This window comes from Salvelinus namaycush, chromosome 34 (assembly GCF_016432855.1).
Source record: "Salvelinus namaycush isolate Seneca chromosome 34, SaNama_1.0, whole genome shotgun sequence".
In the NCBI taxonomy this organism is placed as follows: Eukaryota; Metazoa; Chordata; class Actinopteri; order Salmoniformes; family Salmonidae; genus Salvelinus; species Salvelinus namaycush.
The window spans coordinates 11,596,558-11,623,997 of NC_052340.1; the positions used below are offsets into that span (position 1 = coordinate 11,596,558).

Sequence of the window (27,440 nt, forward strand, 5' to 3'; positions counted from 1 at the left end):
GAGTTAACAAAACATTATGAACACCTGCTCTTTCTATGACATAGACTGACCAGGTGATCACTTATTGATGTCATTTGTTAAATAAAGTTCAATCAGTGTAGATGAAGGGGAGAAGACAGGTTAAAGAAGGATTTGTAAACCTTGAGACATGGATTGTGTGTGCGCCATTCAGGGGGTGAATGGGCAAGACAAAATATTGAAGGGCTTTTGAACGGAACCTCAAAAGTTTCCTGAGTCTATCAAGAATGGTCCACCACCCAAAGGACATCCAGCCAACTTGACACAACTGTGAGAAGCATTGGAGACAACATGGGTCAGCATCCCCGTAGAACACTTTTGACACCTTGTAGAGTCCATTTATATATTTTTAATTAATTCCATACCCTGACAAAATGAGCCTGTTCTGAGGGCAAAAGGGGAGGGGGGGTGCAACTCAATATTAGGAAGGTGGTTCCTAACGTTTAGTATAATCAGTGTATCATTCATTTAAAAGTCAAAATATTGCTGTGAGAGATCTGTAAACTTGTATTATATTTCACCTCACCTGTTAGTCTACCTGGGTCTCCCTTAGATTAACAGACTGGTACTCAGGCTAACAAACATTCCACTCCCTGTCATATGCCAAAAATGTTTGGCAAGGAGTGTAATGACGGTTTAACTCATCCAAGTGGATAATAAAAATTAAAAATAAGTTGTTACGGAAGTGACGACATTACGGAAACTACAGTCTCAACTATCGTAGATGAAATTGTAGTCCACAAATAAACGGCAGAATAAAGACGTCGACGAAAAGGTAAAATACATAAATCAGTATGACATTTAGCCATGTGACTATAGTATTTGCTTGCGTGTTGAGGACTAGCTGACAATGGCTATTTCACGTCGTTAGCTGGCTTGCTGTTTGTCAGCCATACTGTCCGTTTATAGCGAGCGTAGCTAATTAGCAAGCTATCAGATGAACTAAGAAGTTCTGGCTATTTACATATCTAGCTGTCGAATAAAAATATATAGTTAGCAATGTGTTTCGCTATTTCGTTTGTCGCAGTCGTGTTATAAAATTACCTTCCAAACTGCTGTAACTAACTAGCTCCTATAACGTTGGTAGTTAGCTAGCTTACATTACTGTACAGCGAGCCAACTTACACGCCCGAAACAAGAGTGGGGTTTTATATTAATGCATCTAACGTTAGCTAACAAACGTTAGATATGTCAAGTTAATTACATCTGAAGTTGGGGGTTAGTTTAGTAGAAGTAGGCCTAACACACAACTTCACATAGTTAACGTAGCTAACAAACATGTCTTTGTTAATTTCTGAATCTATCAACATTGATATCCATACTACGTTTTCCCCGACTACTGTACTGATTGGGAAACCCTGCGCAGGGACAGTGTTATTAAACTCGGCCCGCCCTGGATACATGTTTTGGTTTTTGCCCTAACACTACACAGCTGATTCAAATAATCAAAGCTTGATGATGAGTTGGTTATTTGAATCAGCTGTGTAGTGCTCGGGAAAAAACCAAAATGTGCACCCAGGGGAAAAGTTTGGGAAAGCCTGTCCTAGCACAATAATGGACAAAAGCAGGGTTTCCCAACCCTCTCCTTGGCCCACACAGATGTTTCACATTTTAGTTTTAACCCTACATTGGCACACCAGATTCAATTAGTCAAAGCCGTGATGATTAGTTGACTAATTGAATCAGGTGTGGCACTTTAGAGTTAAATCAAAGACGAAAGAGAGGCACAACTCTACGGAAAATCTGTCTCCCACCAGCAAGTGGTGTTTTTGTATGGAGGTCAATGAGTGTTGAATATGGTCAACAAATAAAATGTATGGCTTATTTGCTACATGAGGTTTATTTTTAATCAGAGGTTTTGTAATGCTGGAGTTAAGCGTGTACTGATAAGTAGGACATGTGACATCCCGGCAAGTTGTCTTAAAATGGCTATGCATATTCATGGAATGAGACTAGTAGCATAGCCACTCTCCATTGAATTCAGGCGGTTAATGTCAACAACCCTCATCGAATGGTAAAAAATAGGACTACAGTAATGTGATCCTTCAATCCAAAGAAAGGATAGGCGGGAGCTAGACACCCTGCTATGCTGCTTTGTGGACAACAACGCCCATTGTTAGGGTGGAGATACATGTATATTGTCTGTACATCTATAATCTATGGTTAAAACAAAAATGTAAAACGTATAGGGGGGAGGAAGCGAGGGTTGGGGAAACCCTGGACTAAAAGAGCCTAATAGTCCAAGGACCTTACGTGTTCTGTTTGGAGGCAAATTGGCTCTGGCAGCCAAAACTGCCAAATGCTCCCATCTAAAAGTGAATCGATTCTCAATTGCGGTACGGTTCTTGAAACATAAAGCCCTTTAATAACACAATCATTTCACAAATGCAAAATATACACTTACTTTACGCTGTTTTTAAGCGGTTTTAGCACAGTATTTTTCAGTGACAACACTTTAACAAATAAGCACCAAAGGTAGTTATGCATGGGCTATCCCTGCCCTAGTGTTGATGTCCTCGGAATAACATGTTGAACTGGTCGAACCACCCATAAATGACAATCTGAGTCTTTCCCTTTGTTGATGTAGTCTAGCTTATTCTGCTTTTCGCTAGATTCTCCTATCTTAATTTACAAGCTTCACAAAATGTGGGTTCAAGTGGCCTCTGTCCACACTGTCAGAAACAACACAATTTGTGTGAATTCGTGTCATGACAAGTCTGTGTGCGCTGTAATATGAATAACACGCATGGTTCTCTTAGTCGGGTTATAGTCCTATTCTTTCCTAACAGAGAAAAGGGGCATGTCAATACTCGGCAAAATATGCATTGGTCACAATGGCTTTGGCATTTTGTAGAACTTGAGTTGATTCATATGCTACATGGAGTTGTCCTTGTATTCTGTGGTTAGACTAGCCTATCATTAGCAGGATCATAGTGTCACATGAATATGGTAAAACACGTACCGTCCGCTTCTCCAGTGTCAGTAACAGCACAATGTTATATAGGCCTGGTGCCGTGATTGGCTGGAGTTCTGATATGAACAGTGTGCCAATGGAGGGTGTGTACCAGTGCATTACTTTGAGGGCTGTTGAATATGAGAACTGGTCTGTTGTTGTGAAATCTCGCTACTGCCTTTTGAATGCCACACTGCAGTGGAGCCATCTCTCCCTCTTCTGTGTGTCCAGCTACTTTCTCTACTCCTCCTCACCACCCTGTCTCCTCAGGCTGCAGGTCCTAATGTGGAGGCGGAGCAGAACTTGCGTTGAGCACGTGCCTGTGTTGCCATGGGGTCACCCCCCTTGTTCCTGCTCCTCCTGGGCCTGACCCCTATGCTCCGCCTGACTGTTCATACCTTCCACACGTCTGCCCCTCCCCCGGCTCCTCCTCCCTCCTGTGGGCCGGGCCAGTCCTGGGCCGTCCGGCTGCACACAGACTCAGAGCTGCTGGAGGCTGAAGGCTCCACCCTTCACGAGCTGGCCAGCAGGGTGGCTGAGCAGGCTGGCCTGGAGAACAGGGGCCAGATAGGGCAGCTGGAGGGCCACTACCTGCTCTGTGCCGGGCCTGAGGAGGAGGGCAGGCCGGGGGACGTGCTGGCAGCCCACCCTCATGTGCTCTGGCACTCCCAGGAGCAGGTCCTCAGCCGCTCCAAGAGGGCAATAGCCTTCAATGACCCCAGATACCCATTACAGTGGCACCTGGTGAGAATTAGGCCTAATCTGTCTTCTTCTTTATTTTTCTTCAGAACTGTTTCATAGCTAAGCAATATTCAGATCTACTTACTGCACACCTATAGTCTATAGAATATTCAAATCTACTTACTGCACACATATAGCCTATAGAATATTAAAAATTACTTACTGCACACAGCCTATTGAATATTAAAATCTTCTTACTACTAGAGGTCGACCGATTATGATTTTTCAATACCGATACCGATTATTGGAGGACAAAAAAAGCCGATACTGATTAATCGGCCGATTTTATATTAAAAAAAATATATAATAATAATAATATATACACTGCTCAAAAAAATAAAGGGAACACTTAAACAACACAATGTAACTCCAAGTCAATCACACTTCTGTGAAATCAAACTGTCCACTTAGGAAGCAACACTGATTGACAATAAATTTCACATGCTGTTGTGCAAATGGAATAGACAACAGGTGGAAATTATAGGCAATTAGCAAGACACCCCCAATAAAGGAGTGGTTCTGCAGGTGGTGACCACAGACCACTTCTCAGTTCCTATGCTTCCTGGCTGAGGTTTTGGTCACTTTTGAATGCTGGCGGTGCTTTCACTCTAGTGGTAGCATGAGACGGAGTCTACAACCCACACAAGTGGCTCAGGTAGTGCAGCTCATCCAGGATGGCACATCAATGCGAGCTGTGGCAAGAAGGTTTGCTGTGTCTGTCAGCGTAGTGTCCAGAGCATGGAGGCGCTACCAGGAGACAGGCCAGTACATTCAGGAGACGTGGAGGAGGCCGTAGGAGGGCAACAACCCAGCAGCAGGACCGCTACCTCCGCCTTTGTGCAAGGAGGAGCACTGCCAGAGCCCTGCAAAATGACCTCCAGCAGGCCACAAATGTGCATGTGTCTGCTCAAACGGTCAGAAACAGACTCCATGAGGGTGGTATGAGGGCCCGACGTCCACAGGTGGGGGGTTGTGCTTACAGCCCAACACCATGCAGGGCGTTTGGCATTTGCCAGAGAACACCAAGATTGGCAAATTCGCCACTGGCGCCCTGTGCTCTTCACAGATGAAAGCAGGTTCACACGCACATGTGACAGAGTCTGGAGACGCCGCGGAGAACGTTCTGCTGCCTGCAACATCCTCCAGCATGACCGGTTTGGCGGTGGGTCAGTCATGGTGTGGGGTGGTATTTCTTTGGGGGGCCGCACAGCCCTCCATGTGCTCGCCAGAGGTAGCCTGACTGCCATTAGGTACCGATATGAGATCCTCAGACCCCTTGTGAGACCATATGCTGGTGCGGTTGGCCCTGGGTTCCTCCTAATGCAAGACAATGCTAGACCTCATGTGGCTGGAGTGTGTCAGCAGTTCCTGCAAGAGGAAGGCATTGATGCTATGGACTAGCCCGCCCGTTCCCCAGACCTGAATCCAATTGAGCACATCTGGGACATCATGTCTCGCTCCATCCACCAACGCCACGTTGCACCACAGACTGTCCAGGAGTTGGCGGATGCTTTAGTCCAGGTCTGGGAGAAGATCCCTCAGGAGACCATCCGCCACCTCATCAGGAGCATGCCCAGGCGTTGTAGGGAGGTCATACAGGCACGTGGAGGCCACACACACTACTGAGCCTCATTTTGACTTGTTTTAAGGACATTACATCAAAGTTGGATCAGCCTGTAGTGTGGTTTTCCACTTTAATTTTGAGTGTGACTCCAAATGGGTTGATAAATTTGATTTCCATTGATAATTTTTGTGTGATTTTGTTGTCAGCACATTCAACTATGTAAAGAAAAAAGTATTTAATAAGAATATTTCATTCATTCAGATCTAGGATGTGTTATTTTAGTGTTCCCTTTATTTTTTTGAGCAGTGTATATATCATTCACACACACACACATTTTTGTAAAAATGACAATTGCAACAATACTGAATAAACAATGAACACTTTTATTTTACCTTAATATAATACATACATACACACACACGCTCACAGCTCTGAAGTGACAATGATACTGAAGAGTCTACTTAGGAGACAAATACTCTCAACTGTTTAAATAAAAATAGAGTTTAAGTTACCTGTGATGAATGTTGAAAACAAAAACTTTCTATATGCAGGAAATCCTATTTTAATAATGGGCATGGTAAGAATTGACAACCAAAGTGCGAGTCATAATTCCCATGACACCTTCTAGCAAAATCTGAAAAGCGGTTCCTTCATTTATTCCATAGGATATTTTTAGATTCACTTAAAATAAGGTCTGTGTTTCGTGTAGGCTTACATCACCGTGCCAATTTTATAACTGTGTAGATATCCATAGGACAAGGTAACTCTGATCAATATTGGCTAAATATAAGCGAAGATAAAAAAAATTGTAGAGTGGATTTATGAAAATATGTTGACAAACGTTACCTTATCCTAGTGAGATTTACACGGGTATCAAAACGTCGAGGCGGTTTAAGCCTGCACCAAACACAGACCTTATTTGAAGTAGATCAAGACATTCTCTATGGAAGACATGAACGGTAAAATAACGAAGGAACCCCTTTCAAATTCAGCCGCAAGTTATTACAGGAATTATAATGTGTCGACTATTTCTCTCTAAACCATATACCTTTGACTAATCCGGAAACTATCACCTCGAAAACAAAACGTTTATTCCGTTCCGTATTTTATCTAACGGGTGGCATCCATGAGTCTAAATATTCCTGTTACATTGCACAACCTTCAATGTTGTCATAATTACGTAAAATTCTGGCAAATTAGTTCGCAAAGAGCCAGGCGGCCCAAACCGTTGCGTATACCCTGACTGCGTGCAATGAACGCAAGAGAAATGACACAATTTCACCTGGTTAATATTGCCTGCTAACCTGGATTTCTTTTAGCTAAATATGCAGGTTTAAAAATATATACTTGTGTATTGATTTTAAGAAAGGCATTGATGTTTATGGTTAAGTACACATTGGAGCAATGACAGTCATTGATTGATTGTTTTTTATAAGATAAGTTTAATGCTAGCTAGCAACTTACCTTAGCTTACTGCATTCGCTAACAGGCAGGCTCCTCGTGGAGTGCAATGTAATCAGGTGTTAGAGCATTGGACTAGTTAACTGTAAGGTTGCAAGATTGGACCCCCCGAGCTGACAAGGTTAAAAATCTGTCGTTCTGCCTCCTGCCGTCATTGAAAATAAGAATGTGTTCTTAACTGACTTGCCTAGTTAAATAAAGATTAAATAAAGGTATTTTTTTAATTTTTTTTAATTAAAAAACGGCGCCCAAAAATACCGATTTCCGATTGTTATGAAAACTTGAAATCGGCCCCGATTAATCGGTCGACCTCTACTTACTACACACTTATAGAATATTCAAATCTACTTACTGCACACATATAGCCTATAGAATATTCAAATCTACTTACTACACACTTATAGAATATTCAAATCTACTTACTGCACACTTATAGCCTATATAATATTCAGATCTACTTACTGCACACTTATAGCCTATAGAATATTCAGATCTGTAAGAATGCACAGTACTTTTTAAACTGTCGGTTATATGACACGTTTATTTTCATTCCTCATTTGCAAACAATATCTTCAACTCTGTAACCTTTGTCACTTCCCTGCTCTTCTCCTCCTCTCCACCCACCCGCAGCACAACGATGTCAGGGTGGGCATGGACATCAATGTGACTGGTGTATGGGAGCACAACATCACAGGGACAGGGGTGACAGTGGTGGTTGTGGACGATGGGGTTCAGCACACCCTCCAGGACATTCAGCCAAACTATGTGAGTTTCATCCTGGCCACATCTAGGCCTATTTCCTTTTGAAGCTTTTTACCCATTTACCCATTACCCATTAAAATGGGTAAGCTGACGCACACCCCAAAGTCTTTTGTAGAGGTTCTGATTTACGGAGAGTAAACTATAAAAAGAAAGTAGGTCACAGACTCTAATTATGCTCCCAAATATTTTATGGGTATCGCAACCAACGTTCCGGCACACTTCTTCAGGGTTAGGGTTCAGTGCACCGAAGAAGGCACAGTGTGCCATAACATTTTTGGGAGCATAATTAGTGACTTTGTTTCTTTTTAAATCTTTTTGCTGATGTCTTCATGTAGTATGTTCTTTTCCAAATTCATATTCTCACATGCTTTATTCTTGACAAATACAAATGTTCTCGTGCTTTGTTCTGTCCCTTTAGAGTCCAGAGGGCAGTTATGACTTGAACTCCAATGACCCGGACCCCATGCCCCACCCGGACGCCCGCAGTGACAACCATCACGGCACGCGCTGCGCCGGGGAGATCGCCGCTGTCTCCAACAACAGCTTCTGCGCTGTGGGCGTGGCCTATGGCAGTAAAGTGGCAGGTACATTGTGTGTTTGGAAAGCATGGTTATACCATGACTAATGTCGAGCACCTGTCGGTTCCAAGTAGAAAAACATCTATTTCCAATAGTAATGACACCATTCTCCATGCATGGTAATGTATAATTGATAAGGGCTACAGTTGAAGTCGGAAGTTTACATACACTTAGGTTGGAGTCATTAAAACTCGTTTTTCAACCACTCCACAAATTTCTTGTTAACAAACTATAGTTTTGGCAAGTCGGTTAGGACATCTACTTTGTGCATGACACAAGTAATTTTTCCAACAATTGTTTACAGACAGATTATTTCACTTATCATTCACTGTATCACAATTCCAGTGGATCAGAAGTTTACATACACTAAGTTGACTATGCCTTTAAACAGCTTGGAAACTTCCAGAAAATAATGTCATGGCTTTAGAGGCTTCTGATAGGCTAATTGACGGTGTACCTGTGGATGTATTTCAAGGCCTACCTTCAAACTCGGTGCCTCTTTGCTTGACATCATTGGAAAATCAAAAGAAATCAGCAAAGACCTCAGATTTTTTTTTTGTAGACCTTCACAAGTCTGGTTCATCCTTGGGAGCAATTTCCAAACGCCTGAAGGTACCACGTTCATCTGTACAAACAATAGTACGCAAGTATAAACACCATGGGACAACGCAGCCGTCATACCGCTCAGGAAGGAGACGCGTTCTCTCCTAGAGATGAACGTACTTTGGTGCGAAAAGTGCAAATCAATCCCAGAACAACAGCAAAGGACCTTGTGAAGATGCTGGAAGAAACGGGTACAAAAGTATCTGTATCCACAGTAAAACGAGTCCTATATCGACATAATCTGAAAGGCCGCTCAGCAAGGAAGAAGCCACTGCCCCAAAACCGCCATAAAAAAGCCAGACTACGGTTTGCAACTGCACATGGGGACAAAGGTTGTACTTTAGAAGAAATGTCCTCTGGTCTGGTGAAACGAAAATAGAACTGTTTGGCCATAATGACCATCGTTATGTTTGGAGGAACAAGGGGGAGGCTTGCAAGCCGAAGAACACCATCCCAACCGTGAAGCGCGGGGTGGCAGCATCATGTTGTGGGGGTGCTTTGCTGCAGGAGGGACTGGTGCACTTCACAAACTAGATCAAATCAAATCAAATGTATTTATATAGCCCTTCGTACATCAGCTGATATCTCAAAGTGCTGTACAGAAACACAGCCTAAAACCCCAAACAGCAAGCAATGCAGGTGTAGAAGCACGGTGGCTAGGAAAAACTCCCTAGAAAGGCCAAAACCTAGGAAGAAACCTAGAGAGGAACCAGGCTATGAGGGGTGGCCAGTCCTCTTCTGGCTGTGCCGGGTGGAGATTATAACAGAACATTGCCAAGATGTTCAAATGTTCATAAATGACCAGCATGGTCAAATAATAATAATCACAGGAGTTGTCGAGGGTGCAGCAAGTCAGCACCTCAGGAGTAAATGTCAGTTGGCTTTTCATAGCCGATCATTAAGAGTATCTCTACCACTCCTGCGGTCTCTAGAGAGTTGAAAACAGCAGGTCTGGGACAGGTAGCACATCTGGTGAACAGGTCAGGGTTCCATAGCCGCAGGCAGAACAGTTGAAACTGGAGCAGCAGCACGGCCAGGTGGACTGGGGACAGCAAGGAGTCATCATGCCAGGTAGTCCTGAGGCATGGTCCTAGGTGTCAGGTCCTCCGAGAGAGAGAAAGAAAGAGAGAAGGAGAGAATTAGAGAGAGCATACTTAAATTCACACAGGACACCGGATAAGACAGGAGAAGTACTCCAGATATAACAAACTGACCCTAGCCCCCCGACACATAAACTACTGCAGCATAAATACTGGAGGCTGAGACAGGGGGGGTCAGGAGACACTGTGGCCCCATCCGATGATACTCCCGGACAGGGCCAAACAGGAAGGATATAACCCCACCCACTTTGCCAAAGCACAGCCCCCACACCACTAGAGAGATATCTTCAACCACCAACTTACCATCCTGAGACAAGGCCGAGTATAGCCCACAAAGATCTCCGCCACGGCACAACCCAAGGGGGGGCGCCAACCCAGACAGGAAGATCACGTCAGTGACTCAACCCACTCAAGTGACGCACCCCTCCTAGGGACGGCATGAAAGAGCACCAGTAAGCCAGTGACTCAGCCCCTGTAATAGGGTTAGAGGCAGAGAATCCCAGTGGAGAGAGGGGAACCGGCCAGGCAGAGACAGCAAGGGCGGTTCGTTGCTCCAGAGCCTTTCCGTTCACCTTCACACTCCTGGGCCAGACTACACTCAATCATATGACCCACTGAAGAGATGAGTCTTCTAGGGACAATTAGGAGGCCTGCGTCTTTAGACCGTAGTGTACGTGTAGGTATGTACGGCAGAACCATATCGGAAAGATAGGTAGGAGCAAGCCCATGTAATGCTTTGTAGGTTAGCAGTAAAACCTTGAAATCAGCCCTTGCCTTAACAGGAAGCCAGTGTAGGGAGGCTAGCACTGGAGTAATATGATTTTTTTTTTTGGTTCTAGTCAGGATTCTAGCAGCCGTATTTAGCACTAACTGAAGTTTAGTTTGTGCTTTATCCAGGTAGCCGGAAAGTAGAGCATTGCAGTAGTCTAACCTAGAAGTAATAAAATCATGGAGAAATGTTTCTGCATCATTTTTGGACTGAAAGTTTCTGATTTTTGCAATGTTACTTAGATGAAACAAAGCTGTCCTTGAAACAGTCTTGATATGTTCGTCAAAAGAGAGATCAGGGTCCAGAGTAACGCTGAGGTCCTTCACAGTTTTATTTGAGACGACTTAACAACCATCAAGATTAATTGTCAGATTCAACAGAAGATCTCTTTGTTTCTTGGGACCTAGAACAAGCATCTCTGTTTTGTCCGAGTTTAAAAGTAGAACGTTTTCAGCCATCCACTTCCTTATGTCTGAAACACAGGCTTCTAGTGAGGGCAATTTTGGGGCTTCACCATGTTTCATTGAAATGTACAGCTGTGTGTCATCCGCATAGCAGTGAAAGTTAACATTATGTTTTCGAATGACATCCCCAAGAGGTAAAATATATAGTGAAAACAATAGTGGTCCTAAAACGGAACCTTGAGGAACACCGAAATGTACAGTTGATTTGTCAGAGGACAAACCATTCACAGACCATTCACATTTCTAAAAATGTTGAGAGGAATGGAAGATTCAATATAGGCCGATAGTTTTTTATATTTTCTGGGTCAAGGTTTGGCTTTTTCAAGAGAGGCTTTATTACTGCCACTTTTAGTGAGTTTGGTACACATCCGGTGGATAGAGAGCCGTTTATTATGTTCAACATAGGAGGGCCAAGCACAGGAAGCAGCTCTTTCAGTAGTTTAGTTGGAATAGGGTCCAGTATGCAGCTTGAAGGTTTAGAGGCCATGATTATTTTCATCATTGTGTCAAGAGATATAGTACTAAAACACTTGAGTGTCTCTCTTGATCCTAGGTCCTGGCAGAGTTGTGCAGACTCAGGACAGCTGAGCTTTGGAGGAATACGCAGATTTAAAGAGGAGTCCGTAATTTGCTTTCTAATGATCATGATCTTTTCCTCAAAGAAGTTCATGAATTTATTACTGCTGAAGTGAAAGCCATCCTCACTTGGGGAATGCTGTTTTTTAGTTAGCTTTGCGACAGTATCAAAAACAAATTTCAGATTGTTCTTATTTTCCTCAATTAAGTTGGAAAAATAGGATGATCGAGCAGCAGTGAGGGCTCTTCGATACTGCACGGTACTGTCTTTCCAAGCTAGTCGGAAGACTTCCAGTTTGGTGTGGCGCCATTTCCGTTCCAATTTTCTGGAAGCTTGCTTCAGAGCTCGGGTATTTTCTGTATACCAGGGAGCTAGTTTCTTATGACAAATGTTTTTAGTTTTTAGGGGTGCAACTGCATCTAGGGTATTGCGCAAGGTTAAATTGAGTTCCTCAGTTAGGTGGGTAACTGATTTTTGTCCTCTGACGTCCTTGCGTAGGCAGAGGGAGTCTGGAAGCGCATCAAGGAATCTTTGTGTTGTCTGAGAATTTAGAGCACGACTTTTGCTGCTCCTTGGTTGGGGTCTGAGCAGATTATTTGTTGCGATTGCAAACGTAATAAAATGGTGGTCCGATAGTCCAGGATTATGAGGAAAAACATTAAGATCTACAACATTTATTCCATGTGACAAAACTAGGTCCAGAGTATGACTGTGGCAGTGAGTAGGTCCAGAGACATGTTGGACAAAACCCACTGAGTCGATGATGGCTCCGAAAGCCTTTTGGAGTGGGTCTGTGGACTTTTCCATGTGAATATTAAAATCACCAAAAATTTGAATATTATCTGCTATGACTACAAGGTCCGATAGGAATTCAGGGAACTCAGTGAGGAACGCTGTATATGGCCCAGGAGGCCTGTAAACAGTAGCTATAAAAAGTGATTGAGTAGGCTGCATAGATTTCATGACTAGAAGCTCAAAAGAAATTTGCATGGCATCATGAGGAAAGAAAATTGTGGATATATTGAAGCAACACCTCAAGACATCAGGAAGTTAAAGCTTGGTTGCAAATTAGTTTAAGGCTTAAGGACAACAAAGTCAAGGTATTGGAGTGGCCATCACAAAGCCCTGACCTCAATCCTATAGAACATTTGTGGGCAGAACTGAAAAAGGGTGTGAGAGCAAGGAGTCCTACAAACCTGACTCAGTTACACCAGCTCTGTCAGGAGGAATGGGCCAAAATTCACCCAACTTATTGTGGGAAGCTTGTGGAAGGCTACCCAAAACGTTTGACCCAAGTTAAACAATTTTAAAGGCAATGCTACCAAATACTAATTGAGTGTATGTAAACTTCTGACCCACTGGGAATGTGATGAAAGAAATGAAAGCTGAAATGAATCATTCTCTCAACTATTATTCTGACATTTCACATTCTTAAAATAGTGGTGATCCTAACTGACCTAAGACAGGGAATTTTTACAAGGATTAAATGTCAGGAATTGTGAAACTGAGTTTAATGTATTTGGCTAAGGTATATGTAAACTTCCGACATCAACTTTAGTTAAATGAGTATTCGTTTGGAAAAGGGGATTTTAATTACAAATGGCAATTGTTTAGCAAGCATTTCGCTACACCCGCAATACCATCTGCTAAATATGTGTATGTGACCAATAAAATTGTATTTGATTTTAGCTTAGTTTTCCTTATGATCGCTAGAGACGAATGTGAAACCAGTCATGGAAGCAAACTGAAAATAATATCAACGTGACATGTATTTCGGCCTCTTTTGCACTGTGATGTAGGCTATAAATCGCTGTGACAATACATTTTGATTAACGGATGTCCTATACACCCAAGCTATTTGCCCTCTGTAGCATCAAACCTACTGAGTTTATTTATGCCCTCTAGAATGTTTTAATTATATGTCCAGGCTTTTTTCCATTACATTTTTTTTTGTATCATTCTAAATATTAGCCACTATCGGTAGCCACTGTCAGTAATTCCCACATACATTTATAACTAACTTTTTAGTGTTAGTTTCCTTCAATTTGTGGTCTACATTTTGCGTCATTCCGTTCTGCTTACCTTTCTTTCCTCTGTCATGTCTGTGTAGTTGTTCCTGAGGATTGCTAGCAATAGTGGAACATTTTAGGCTAACGCTGTGCAATAGTTTGGGACATGGTAGTCTATTTCAGGGTTTCCCAAACTCGGTTCACCGGACATCAAGGGGTGCACGTTTAGTTTTTTGCCTTAACACTACACAGCTGACTCAAATGATCAACGCTTGATGATTATTTGATTATTTGAATCAGCTGTGTAGTGCTAGGGCAAAAATCAAAACGTTGCACCCCTTGGGGTCCCGAGGACTGAGTTTGGGAAATCCTGGCCTATTTGAATCATTTATGGAACTCATACCACACTTATCAGTGTGAGCCTGGTGCACGGTTCACGACAACTGGATCGTTGTCATACAGTTCCATTATTAGTAGGGTAGATTTCTAGAGCTATTGTTCAACCCCTATTGTACACTTTTCTCACCTTCCAATATTTTCAATATATTTTGTGCGTAAAGGCTCTCCAAACCTATTTTTAATGATTCATAAATACTTTCATAACCCTAAATTATCTACAAGATCAGAGTGTTTTAAAATCTACAAATTTGTTGCTGAAACGGAGACAAATAAGCATATATATAAATGTCTTTATTTTATTGATCCCTAATATTCTGAACCCGTTCTCTATACGGGTATATTATATTGTCTGTCGAAAAAAATTCTAATTAAAGGTACACCGTATTTAAAGGGATGGCTTTAGATAAATGTGCTGAAAACCCCATAGTATAAAAATTCCATGAGGAAATCTGTTGGCCAGCAAGTGGGAGGGTTTTCATCAGTTTAATTAATTGTATTCAGTGCGTGTAAAGGAGCCACTCCCAAAGAGCTCGCTGCGCACCTGCATAAGGTACGGCTGAATACCAAATACTGAGAAATGCTTAAATCAACCCTAGTGAATACAACCCTGGTCTGGTTAGGTGCTGAGCAAACTGTCATGGCCCTAGTTTGGTGTAGTTTGTTGCTATCAGATTCGTATGTTTTGAAGTCCTTTCTTCACGTCATGTTTTGTCTGTTCAGGTATCAGAGTCCTGGATGGTCCGCTCACAGACAGTATGGAGGCGGTGGCTTTCAACAAGCACTACCAGATCAACGACGTCTACAGCTGCAGGTACAACAGCGAGCAGCTCAGCCTCACAGGACTCTGAACATGCTTGGTTTGCTTGTAATCTCAGCATAAAGCAAAATATTAACCGGAATATACAGCCAACCACAGCTCTAAGCGTGGTTATAAAAAAAATGCCTCTCTCTAGATTTTTCCTCCGCTGCTCTTTAATGGCTGTAGGAAAAATGTGTCTGAATCAACTATGCTCTCTTCCCTTTCCTCCTCAGTTGGGGTCCTGACGATGATGGCCGCACTGTCGATGGACCACACCCCTTGGGCAAGGTTAGCGTGGATACAACATACGTTACTACACACAACCCATTTCTAACACGTTTTGCCAGTCCTAGGCTGCATTCCAAACACTTAAGACACACCCTCAGCCCTCAAATTAAGTGGACACTTCTGATGACATCTGACGAGTTTACACTTGCAGGTCAAGGTGCGAGGGAGGAAGGAATGATTTTTAAATGGACCACCCTTGCCCAGAAATTTGTCACTCGTTCATCCCGCGATGATTGTTTTTTTTCATCCACCGGTAGCTTGTGGGTGTTTATATGCGCTACAGTCAATTATGATTGCATGTCTACTTATATTAACTATATAATTCTTAATATATGTCTACTGTATGATAGCTAGCAAATTAATGACCTAACTAACGTTAGCCTGCCTAGCTGGAACTTCTGAAGAAGGAAAATGTTTTATTTCTACAATTTCCAAAAGCTAACCAAACAAAAACATTACTTTTGCGAGACGTGTTTGTGCCGTCATGTGCATTAGTAGCACAATTTCTAACTTATTTACATTTGTTTTTACTTACACTTGTATGTTGACTTCTCCATATTGACGTTGAGTTATTAAGTCTTAGTGGATTTACATTCATCGCGAATTGAATTATGGGGCGTTTCAGGCCCTGAAGTGAACATAATTGTACACTCGCAAACGCGATCAAAAATGAGGGCTGAGGGGCTTACTTTGCGAACTTCCCTTGTTTGGACTGACGTCCAAGATGGTGACGGCGAGGGTAAGTGGAGGAGGGTGTGTCTTTGATGAGTTTGAAACGCAGCCCTAGTCTCCTTATAGAAATGCATTTCTGCACCACTCTTCGGTACCAGCAGAGGGCAGTATACTGTTGCTCTCTAAAGGGCACGGTTTGTGTGAGTGTCTTATGAGACAAAAAAAAAAAGAAAACACATCCCTTACACACGTACATGCACATATACACACACACTCTGACTTGAGACAAAGTGTCTGGCTTTTTCTGGTCATGTTCGTTTCCTAGGTGTGCCTCACTCCCTGAATGGCGTTGGCAGGCACTGTGGAAATGAATCAGAACCACCAAATCCCCTCAGCCAGTCCTCATGGTCTAATAGAAATTTGTGCTAGCTGCGGCTTCCAGCTTTTCACAAGCCTAAGAATGGCGGTATACACACAGGATAGGATTATAATGACATACGCTGACTATACCAAACATTAGAAACACCTTCCATGGACCCTACAATGTGTCAAGCGTTCAACAGGGATGCTGGCCCACGTTGACTCCAATGCTTCCCACAGTTGTGTCAAGTTGGCTGGATATCTTTTGGGTGGTGGACCATTCTTGATACACATGGGAATTTGTTGGGCATGAAAAACCCAGCTGCGTTGCAGTTCTTGACACAAAACGGTGCGCCTGGCACCTACTACCATACCCCGTTCAAAGGCACTTACATCTTTTGTCTTTCCCCTTCACCCCTGAATGGCACACATACACAATCCATGCCTCACGGCTTTCAAATCCTTCTTTAACCCGTCTCCTCCCCTTTATCTACACTGATTTGAAGTGGATTTAACAGGTGACCTCAATAAGGGATCATAGCTTTCACCTGGATTCACCTGGTCAGTATATGTCATGGAAAATGTTTTGTATACTCAATATTGAATATTCAGGTATGACTAGGCCTGTGATTGCTGCTATGTACTCTGGTTGGCTGTATTAGTCTGCAAGAAGTTACTAGGCGTGACTAACTGAAGCAAATGTTTCCTTGTTTGGCCTGTAGGCGGCGCTGCAGCACGGAGTGATTGCTGGCAGACGGGGCTTTGGCAGTATCTTTGTCGTCGCCAGTGGCAACGGGGGCCAGTACGAGGACAACTGCAACTACGATGGCTATGCTAACTCAATCTACACTGTTACCATTGGTCAGTGAATAGGAGCAATGTTGTCTGTCTCTGTGTCTGTGTGTTGAATGTTTCTAACCGTGTGTGTGTGTGTCTCTTGTAGGAGCAGTAAATGAGGAAGGGAAGATGCCCTTCTATGCTGAGGAGTGTGCCTCCATGCTGGCTGTCACCTTCAGCAGTGGGGGCAGAACGCTGCGTAGTATTGTGAGTCTGTACTGCTAGTAACACACACACCATTTCGAGGGAGTTTTCACACATGGTTCTGAGCTATAGTTTGAATCCAAGTTCGGTTATTTGTTACATTGTATTTTTTTTCTCCATTTGGTCCGTTTGGGTTCACATTGCCAAATGTCAAACAAACTAAAATGCCTAAACTACCACGTGTTCATGCAATTCCATGGTTTATCGGGGATTTAATGCAAGCATTTTTCTATCTATGATTATCAAGAAGCATAACTTGTGTGTACCAAACTTCATATTGCTTTCGCTTTGGTTTTCCAACAACATGCAGGGGTAAACAGCGCAATAGCCACTCTAACTCTGACGTGAATAGGCAATTTTCCATAGCCTATATCCCAGCCCCCCTCTCCCCTAACATGCATCGGATGTGCTCATAAATGTGCTGCTACTTACAGAATGTCTCAGAGATACCAAGTTATACTGCGTGCATTTCATCAAATGCTCTGTCAAACAGACAATAATACTGCGCACCTCTGGTGCTTTTCCTGTGTTTGGTCCTGCATTCTCACCTGCAGTGAACTGCACCACGGTACCAATGGAATCCCCCTTACAAAGACTTGTTGTGCCTAGGCCCTTAAGACATAGATTGAGAAAGTTGGACAGTCGGATGATGACAGATGATACTGTACTGTGCCAATCAGACATCTTTGAGTGAGGTAGAGAGGACACATTGATGGCTAGCGAGTTAAAGGAAAACCACCCCAAAAAATATATTTTGGTGTTTGTTTCATTAGTCCATTGTTGATATAGTCCCAGAATGTTTTGCATGTCCGCAATCAAGTTTTCAAGATTGCTTAACTTTCAAAATACAGAAATACAGCCGGTATGATGCATTTTGTGTTCAATGATGGTGTGTTTTGAGCGAGGGCAAAGGAGATGGGAAGCTAGAGAGGAGAGCTGTAAGGCAAAGCTCTCTGTTTGCTGCTGTTTGTTGCCATCTCCTGGGTGACATGGTTTGGCCGGGTGATGTAAGCCCTGTGCCAAAACCCTCAACCGGCATCCGGGACTTCCTGAAAAGCCAAATACACAGGCCAAGTGGTTTTTCTACCCTGTCGCACAAGTGCTCTGCACATACTGTTTGTATCCCACATGGCACACTATTCCCTATATAGAGCACTGCTTTTGATCAGTAGTGCACTATACACGGAACAGGGTGGCGTTTGGGATACCGCCACTGTATCCACCCACCAGCACAACCACTTCTAGCTACCATGTGCTATGCTGCACTGCCACCACTGCTATGCACCATTTCCCTCATTACATTCCCAACACACGGGTCCCATTTGATGTTGAGCAGTGCTGAAGTCTGAGCTCTCTCCTCCGCTCTGTGCTTTCATGGCTTTGACAGCTGCTTTAAATGAGAGCAGGCATTCTAGTTGACATATGTCTGTGGATTCTTCCTCCGTCCCTTTCCCGCCACAGCAGAGAGCCTGTAGTGTTCCTGTCAGACTGTTTCTCCTCTCTGTGTCCGACCAGGCCTGTCGTCACCTAGGATCAAACACCCCCTAGCTATGTGTCTGGGACCAGTGCTCCAGAGAGGTCCCTTACTCCTCTAGGAGACGAGCTGTTTAGACAGCACTGTCTGCATGGTCTGGATCTGTACTGCATGGTTGCGTCACAAATGGCTCCCCATTTCCTTTTATAGTGCATTATATATTTCATATTATTTAACCATTATTTTGACAGGGAGTCGACGCTGAGACCACGGTCTCTTTTCCAGATGAGTCCTGTATAGCACCACAATACACATCAAACTACACATTCATATACACACATTAAAATACAGATTATCATGCACAACAATACACGAAAAGCAAAACACAATCATAAAAAAACGGACATTTTCCAGTACAAAGATCCCCTAACAACTGTCTGAAATGCCCTAGAGGCACCAATTCCTCCGATTTTGAAAGTGTATTGTAGATCATTCCACATGTAAGGTGCAAATAAACCTAAAAGCAGATCTGCCCAACACAGTGGAGCTGGAAGGGATCTCCAGAGTCCGCCATACCTGAGCACCGGGTCCGGTAGCCCGTACATCTATAGGTTCACAATGAGGTAAGGTATGGCAGAAGTTTATGCAAGAGGGCTTTATAGACAAAAAAAAGCGCAATGCATCGATCTACGAGACTTCAAGGAGAGCCAGCCCACATTCTGAAACAAAATGCAATGATGTGTACGGAACCCATCACCCGTAATAAAGCACAAGGCGCTATGATATACAGCGTCCGATGGCTTCAATACAGTGGAAGCTGCGTTCATATATAAACCTATATAGGGAATAGGGCGCCATTTGGGACCATATTTGAATGCTGCACACTTCAGTATATACCACTGTCATGCATGTTATGCTCATAAGCTACTACATATGCAACAATCCACGCTATACGCTAACCCAAAACTCTACACGCATCACAGAGCTTGTACGTTATTCTCTCTTTGTTTACGTCAAATATTGAACCCATGGACTATCCAGGGTATTTTCCACTGAAGTCCTATAGGGAATAGGCTGTCAAATGGGACAAAACCATAGTAATTTCTCTCAATTGGGAAGGGCTGTGGGATCTATGTTGGTATGCAGGTATGAAGCATGTCAGAGATCATGTTTACCAGTGAATCCATCAGCAGCCCTTTTCTCTCTGTCCCTGTATTCCTATCAATCTTTCTCCCTCTTTCACCACTTCCTGTCTGTTTTAGCACTTCTCTCTACTTTTTCTCCTCGTTCAGCCCCTCCAACTCTCCATCTTTTCTGGCTTTTCCCTCTTCCTCCCTTGTCGTCGCATAGCTCCTTACCACTGACTGTTTGTAATAGCGTGTGAGATTCGTATACATGTTTATGACTCTTCTCTGTGTGTACTGTGTAGGTGACGTCAGACTGGTCACTGCAGCAGGGCACGGGCTGTACTGACGGACACACGGGCACCTCGGCGGCGGCACCCCTGGCGGCTGGCATGGTGGCTCTGATGCTGCAGGTCCGGCCGTGTCTCACCTGGAGAGACGTGCAGCACATCATCACCTACACAGCCACACAGGTACAATATACATGACAACAGAGTGACATCATCACCTACACAGCCACACAGGTACAATATACATGACAACAGAGTGACATCAATACCTACACAGCCACAAAGGTACAATGTACAGTACCAGTCAAAAGTTTGGACACATCTATTCATTCAAGGGTTTTTCTTTATTTTTACTATTTTCTACATTGTAGAATAATAGTGAAGACATCAAAACACATATGGAATCATGTAGTAACCAAAAAAGTCTCAATCAAGTTATATTTTATATTTGATGACAGCTTTGCACACTCTTGGCGTTCTCTCAACCAGCTTCACCTGGAATGCTTTTCCAACAGTCTTGCAGGAGTTCCCAGATATGCTGAGCACTTGTCGGCTGCTTTTCCTTCACTCTGTGGTCCAACATCCCAAATCATCTCAATTGGGTTGAGGTTGGGTGATTGTGGAGGCCAGATCATCTGATGCAGCACTCCATCACTCTCCTTCTTGGCCAAATAGCCCTTACACAGCCTGGAGGTGTGTTGGGTCATTGTCCTGTTGGAAAAACAAATGATAGTCCCACTAAGCGCAAATCATATGGGATGGCGTATCGCTGCAGAATGCTGTGGTAGCCATGATGGTTAATTGTGCCTTGAATTCTAAATAAATCACTGACATTGTCACCAGCAAAGCCCCCCACACCATCTCCATGCTTCACGGTGGGAACTACACATGCGGAGATCATCTGTTCACCTACTCTGCATCTCACAAAGACACAGCAGTTGGAACCAGAAATCTGAAATTTGGGCTCATCAGACCAAAGGACAGATTTCCACCGCTCTAATGTCCATTGCTCATGTTTCTTGGCCCAAGCATGTCTCTTCTTATTATTGGTGTCCTTTAGTAGTGGTTTCTTTGCAACAATTCGACCATCAAGGCCTGATTCACACAGTCTCTGAACAGTTGATGTTGAGATGTGTCTGCTACTTGAACTCTGAAGCATTTATTTGGGCTGCAATTTCTGAGGCTGGTAACTCTAATCAACTTATCCTTTGCAGCAGAGGTAACTCTGGGTCTGTGGCGGTCCTCATGAGAGCCAGTTTTATCATAGCGCTTGATGGTTTTTGCGACTGCACTTGAAGAAAGTTCTTGAAATGTTCTAAATTGACTGACATTCATGTCTTGAAGTAATGATGGACTGTTATTTATCTTTGCTTATTTGAGCTGTTCTTGCCATAATATGGACTTGGTCTTTTACCAAATAGGGCTATTTTCTGTATACCACCCCTACCTTGTCACAACACAACTGAATGGCTCAAACGCATTAAGAAGGAAAGAAATTCCTCAAATGAACTTTTAACAAGGCACACCTGTTAATTGAAAGGCATTCCAAGTGACTGCCTCATGAAGCTGGTTGAGAGAATGCCAGGAGTGTGCAAAGCTGTCATCAAGGCAAAGGGTGGCTACTTTGAAGAATGTCAAATATAATTATTTTAAAATTGTTTAACAATATTTTGGTTACTACATGATTCCATATGTGTTATTTCATAGTTTTTATGTCATCACTATTAGTTTGACTATTTTCTATATTGTAGAATAAAGAAAAACCCTGGAATGAGTAGGTGTGTCCAAACTTTTGACTGGTACTGTACATGACTACAACGTGACATCGTCACCTACATGCCCTCTGAAGCACACTTCAGACATACAGTGAGGTCCAAAAGTATTGGGACAGTGACACAACTTTTGTTGTTTTGGCTCTGTACGCCAGCACTTTGGATTTGGAATGATACAATGACTGTGTTAAAGTGCTTTAATTTGAGGGTATTTTCGTCCAAATCAGGTGAACCATTTAGAAATTGCTGTACTTTTCCAACATAGTCCCCCCATTTTATAGGGACAAATTAATTTACACTGAGTGTATAAAACATTAAGAACACCTGCTCTTTCCATGACAGACTGACCAGGTGAATCCAGGTGAAAGCTATAATCACTTATTGATATCACCTGTTAAGTCCACTTCAATCAGTGTAGATGAAGGGGAGGAGACGGGTTAAAGAAGGATTTTTAAGCCTTGAGACTATTGAGACATGGATTGTGTGTGTGAGTGCCATTCAGAGGGTGAATGGGCAAGACTAAAGATTTAAGTGCCTTTGAACGGGGTATGGTAGTAGGTGCCAGGCGCACCGGTTTGTGTCAAGAACTGCGACGCTGCTGGGTTTTTCACACACAACAGTTTCCTGTGTATCTCAAGAATGGTCCACCACCCAAAGGACATCCAGCCAACTTCACACAACTGTGGAGTCAACATGGGCCGGCATCCATGTGGAACGCTTTCGACACCTTGTAGAGGCCATGCTCCGACGAATTGAGGCTGTTCTCAGGGAATAGGGGGGGTGCAACTCAATATTAGGAAGGTGTTCCTAATGTTTGGTATACTCAGTGTATATGTTTATTAAAGTAGTCAAAAGTTTAGTATTTGGTCGCATATTCATAGCACGTAATGAAGCTTGTGACTCTACAAACTTGTAGGATGCATTTGCTGTTTGCTTTGGTTGTTTCAGTTTATTTTGTGCCCAATAGAAATGAATGGTAAATAATGTATTGTGTCATTTTGGAGTCACTTTTATTGTAAATAAGAATACTTCTACATTAATATGGATGCTACCATGATTACGGATAATCCTGAATGAATCGTGGATAATGACGAGTGCGAAAGCTACAGAGGCACAAATATCATAACCCCAAGACATGCTAACCTCTCACCATTACAATAACGGGAGGTTAGAAATTTTGGGGGGTATGATATTTGTCCCAATACTTTTGGTCCTCTAAAATGGTCCTCTATGTACCAAAAAGTGCTGTTAAAATGAACAGTCTGCACTTTAACCTCATGGTGCTGGAGTACAAAGAGAAATTTAAAAAAAAAACTGTCACTGTCCCATTACTTTTGGACCTCACTGTATGACTCACCTTGTTGTACTGTATCATTAATCACTGCTACGCAGGCACATACAGTTCCTAATTGAGAGTGTGTGTGTTTCTGTAGTATGATGTGCAAGGGGACTGGAAAATCAATGGAGCGGGCTTCCACCACAGTCACCAGCACGGCTTCGGCCTGCTCAACGCCTGGCGGCTGGTCAACGCTGCCAAGGTACCACCTCACTCACTTCCTGATGTCTCAGCAGCACACTAATGTCAAGCTTAACCAACTACACTACTGATACAGTATTGGTTGGGATTTTATTTCAGCTAAGTCAATATTCTGCTCATTTAAAAAAGACTGAAGGTATACATGTGGAAAGTGTGTTTTTTGTGTGTGTTTATTAATCAGGTGTGGGAGATGGTGCCATTCCTAGTGTCCTATCAGAGCCCAGTGCTGAAGGAGGAGGCTCTTGTCCCAGCCTATCCGGAGCAACTCAACCTAACCTGGAACGGTTGGTAGAGTTTGTGTGTGTGTGTGTGTGTGTGTGTGTGTGTGTGTGTGTGAGAGAGAAAGAGTGATCAACCAAGCGAGTCTCGTAAAATGCAAGTCTGAGTATTTGCTGTTTCTCTTCTCTCTGTCAGTGCTCTCCAGAGAGACCCTCCCAACAGGCAATCAGCAGTCTGCCCTTATTAGGCAATGTTCTTCAGAGTCTCTCTGTCACTGGGCACACTGACTAAACTATGGAGGAGAGAACACCCCTTCCCTCTCTTTCTCTGTATCTCTCTCTCTTCCTCTCCCTCTCTGACACACACAGTGACATCACAGCAGAGATATCTGTATTCCTTCCTTCCTCCTCCCTCCCTCTCTCTTCTTCCCTCTTTTCTAGCCTCCCTGTGGCCTCCTGGCCCAGCGTATGCAGCCTGTGTGTTGCCTGATCTGAGGTCAGGAGCAGTGTGTTTCACTGCTACAGCACAGCTGTGTGTGTGTGTGTGTGTGTGTGTGTGTGTGTGTGTGTGTGTGTGTGTGTGTGTGTGTGTGTGTGTGTGTGTGTGTGTGTGTGTGTGTGTGTGTGTGTGTGTGTGTGCAGTCTCACGTGACTAGGGTTTCTAAGGACAAAGCAGAGGAAGAGTTGCTGACAAAGGTTAAATGTTTTAGTCCAAGTGAAACATCTGTTTTGAATTAATGAAATTCGAGATGCAAATCGACTTTGCATTTATACATGGAAATCATTTTTCCATTCATTGAAAAGTAAGCTAGTTTTGGTTATTCCCAAAGATACATGAAGCAGGTTGTTATGTTAAACTACTCTATCGCTAGGCTATTTGTTGTCCTTGTTGCTATGTGTTTTGGCCGGTCCGTTAGCTTAAGGTCCAGCGGTTAGTATGAGCACTCGTTCCTTCCCATGAGAAAACGGAAGACTAGAGTTCCAATGTTCAGTCCCAAACGTTAGATTCCCGAAAGATAGGGACGTGTTGTTACTGAAAAGAAAAATAGTCATTAAAAGTTCAAAAAGGTTTCAAATGTCTGAGATGTTTGCTCTAAATGTCAGGAGAGGAATGTATGGGGTGCATGCCAGGCCAGCGTTGATTAAAACCTCTGCCATTTCAAACTGTGTGTCCCAAATGGCACTCTTTTCTTATTGTGCCCTACTGGGCTCATAGCGCTCTGATCAAAAGTCATGCAAATATGTATGGTAACGTGTGTCTCAATGGGATGCAGCCAAAATCACGAGTGAGATTCTCATGACAGGTCACTGTCTGTGTGGGAGGGTTTCTGAGGAACTCTTACGAGTCCAGTCCTGTATGTTTGGAAGAAGATGGCTGGAATCCAAGAAGTCCTTTTCCCCCTCCCAACATCCTGCTCTACCCCTATACACTCTACCCCCCTTCACCACCAGTCTCTCTCCCTCCACACCTTTGTATATCCCTCCCTCTTCATCTCCTTCCTTGGCCCCGGGAAGTGTTTTTCCCTACATGGTAGTGGATCATTAAGGCCCATTAGCAAACAGGGGCTGAGGAAATGCCAGTGAATTACAGTACGCTGCTGCTGCAGGTCAGGAATCCAGAGAGAAAGGGAAGAGGGTGACTCCACTGTGAGGGACTACAACTGTCTGCTCTTTGTGCATATTCTAGGACTGAGACATACTGTGTTCCTCTGGGGTGGGTGGGTGGACGTTTTACTGTACTTGTGAGTACCAGAAGTCCTCACAATAATTAGCTGTAGAATATCAGGCAAGAGAGCCATTGCACTTTGGATGGTGTAGTGAAACTGTTGAAGGCTTTGGGGGGGAACAAGATTGAACAGAGGCGAAAACAAGATTGGACCTATGGGCTACCAGAGTAAAGGTCAATCACGCGTGTCCACATCAGACCCTTCACTATTATAGTTTTCATTGGCTCATCTGCTCCCCCCTTCACTCTGCCATTCCTATAGAAGGACATATAGTCATGTATTAGGATCTCTGTGCTCCTCTCACCCCAGTCACTGCAGCTGACCTCAGGCAGTCAGGGATGCAGACCTTGGAGCACGTGTCTGTCACCTTGACGCTGGTCCATACTCGTCGTGGCAGCGTGGAGATCGTGCTGCTCTGCCCCAGTGGAATGACCTCGCTCATCGGGGCGCGCCGTGCTCTGGACACGTGAGTTTGCGCACGCACGCACGCACATAAATCAAATCAAAGTGTATTGGTCAAAATGCTTGTTTCTAGCTACAACAGTGCAGTAATAACAGATGTACACACACGGATATGTACACGCTTGTTTTAGTTTTACTCTTAAACTTTGCATAACATATAACAGCCATTGTTTTGGCATCCTTGCCTCTGTCCTGTTGCGTGTTACTCCAGGGATACCTCGGGTTACTCAGACTGGACGTTCTCCACTGTGCGCTGCTGGGGAGAGGGAGCCGAGGGCCAGTACAGGCTGCAAGTCTCTGACCACAGTAAGGGTAAGTCTCTGTCTGTCATTCACTTGCCTGCCACTGACCACTACAAGACCATATCTACACTGAGCTCTCTCCTGCTCATTCATCCCTCTCTGTGCTTCTGTCCTTCTCTCTTTGTCCTTTTGTCTCTTTCTTTCTTTTAGAAGAGCCTGCGTTGCCCCTGGGCTCTCTGAAGCACTGGAAGCTCACTCTGTACGGCTCCTCTCTGTCCTTCGAAGAGGTCAAGGAGAGACAGAGGTCAGGAGACACACAACACTGTTAAAACAGCAGCCTGGGTTATATAAATAGAACATATATTATTTGTTTCTGGATCCTGTATTTTTAAAGGGAAGGGATGTTTTGTCATTGGTGCTCCCTTAGTGGATGTGAGCATTGATTGGTTGTGTGTTTTGATTGACAGTGTGGTGGAGGAGGCTATGGGGGGGCAGTATCTGGACAGCAGTTTCTCCCTGCCCTGTCCTGCAGGCATGGACATCCCCCCTGAGACGGTCAGCCCGTTCACATCCAGCAGCCTCAAGGTATGTTACACACACACACACACACACACACACACAATATATATGCCTCATTTTGTAACTTCCTCTCCCATCACCATGTCTCTGTGTAGTCTCTGCTACTGCTGGGCTGCTTTGCTCTCTTCTGGTCCCTGTACTACACCCTGGAGGTGACCCTGGCCAACCTGGACTTTAGAGGGCTGTGTTGGTGGGACAGGGGGACGCGGGGCTCCCACAGGGGGCTAGAGATGCTCTGAGCTGGAGAAAACAGTGTGTGTTGGACTCATCACTGGAGACGCTGCCACATAACACTGGAGAAAACCTCTGTCCTCTTCCCTCTACGACCTCCCACCCGCCATTCATCAGTCTAGGCCTGCTGTGAACCCTGTGGGGCAAACTGAACTGGACTGGAGACTGAACTATGTGGGCTGGAACTGTGATCTCACTGGCCCACCCATTGCTCCCCAAGTTTGTGGCCTTTTATCAGCATTGCAGCGCCCCAAGCCTGTGGCCTTTTATCAGCATTGCAGTGCCCCAAGCCTGTGGCCTTTTATCAGCGTTGCAGAGCCCCAAGCCTGTGGCCTTTTATCAGCATTGCAGTGCCCCAAGCCTGTGGCCTTTTATCAGCGTTGCAGTACCCCAAGCCTGTGGCCTTTTATCAGCATTGCAGCGCCCCAAGCCTGTGGCCTTTTATCAGCGTTGCAGTGCCCCAAGCCTGTGGCCTTTTATCAGCGTTGCAGTACCCCAAGCCTGTGGCCTTTTATCAGCGTTGCAGTACCCCAAGCCTGTGGCCTTTTATCAGCATTGCAGCGCCCCAAGCCTGTGGCCTTTTATCAGCGTTGCAGTGCCCCAAGCCTGTGGCCTTTTATCAGCGT

General features: G+C 43.9%; 1 protein-coding gene across 1 annotated transcript; it reads left to right on the forward strand.

The window, feature by feature from the left end:
* The first annotated feature begins 687 nt into the window (after window positions 1-687).
* On the forward strand, window positions 688-26,851 carry LOC120028920 (proprotein convertase subtilisin/kexin type 7-like). Its single transcript, XM_038974188.1, has 16 exons — window positions 688-793; window positions 3,242-3,715; window positions 7,368-7,502; window positions 7,918-8,083; window positions 14,719-14,809; window positions 15,031-15,085; window positions 16,840-16,978; window positions 17,061-17,161; window positions 20,062-20,229; window positions 23,252-23,356; window positions 23,537-23,639; window positions 25,610-25,766; window positions 25,974-26,074; window positions 26,215-26,308; window positions 26,472-26,589; window positions 26,679-26,851. Exons 2-16 carry the CDS (start codon window positions 3,302-3,304, stop codon window positions 26,820-26,822), a joined length of 2,091 nt encoding a protein of 696 aa, XP_038830116.1. The 5' UTR covers window positions 688-793; window positions 3,242-3,301; the 3' UTR covers window positions 26,823-26,851.
* The last annotated feature ends 589 nt before the right edge of the window (window positions 26,852-27,440 follow it).

Coding starts and splice junctions, on each gene's coding strand:
- LOC120028920 (XM_038974188.1), top strand. CDS start 3,302: ATGGGGTCACCCCCCTTGTTCCTGCTCCTCCTGGGCCTGACCCCTATG. Junction 23,640..25,609: donor ACTCAACCTAACCTGGAACG/GTTGGTAGAGTT, acceptor CTCTCACCCCAG/TCACTGCAGCTGACCTCAGG. Junction 26,075..26,214: donor AGTCTCTGACCACAGTAAGG/GTAAGTCTCTGT, acceptor TCTTTCTTTTAG/AAGAGCCTGCGTTGCCCCTG.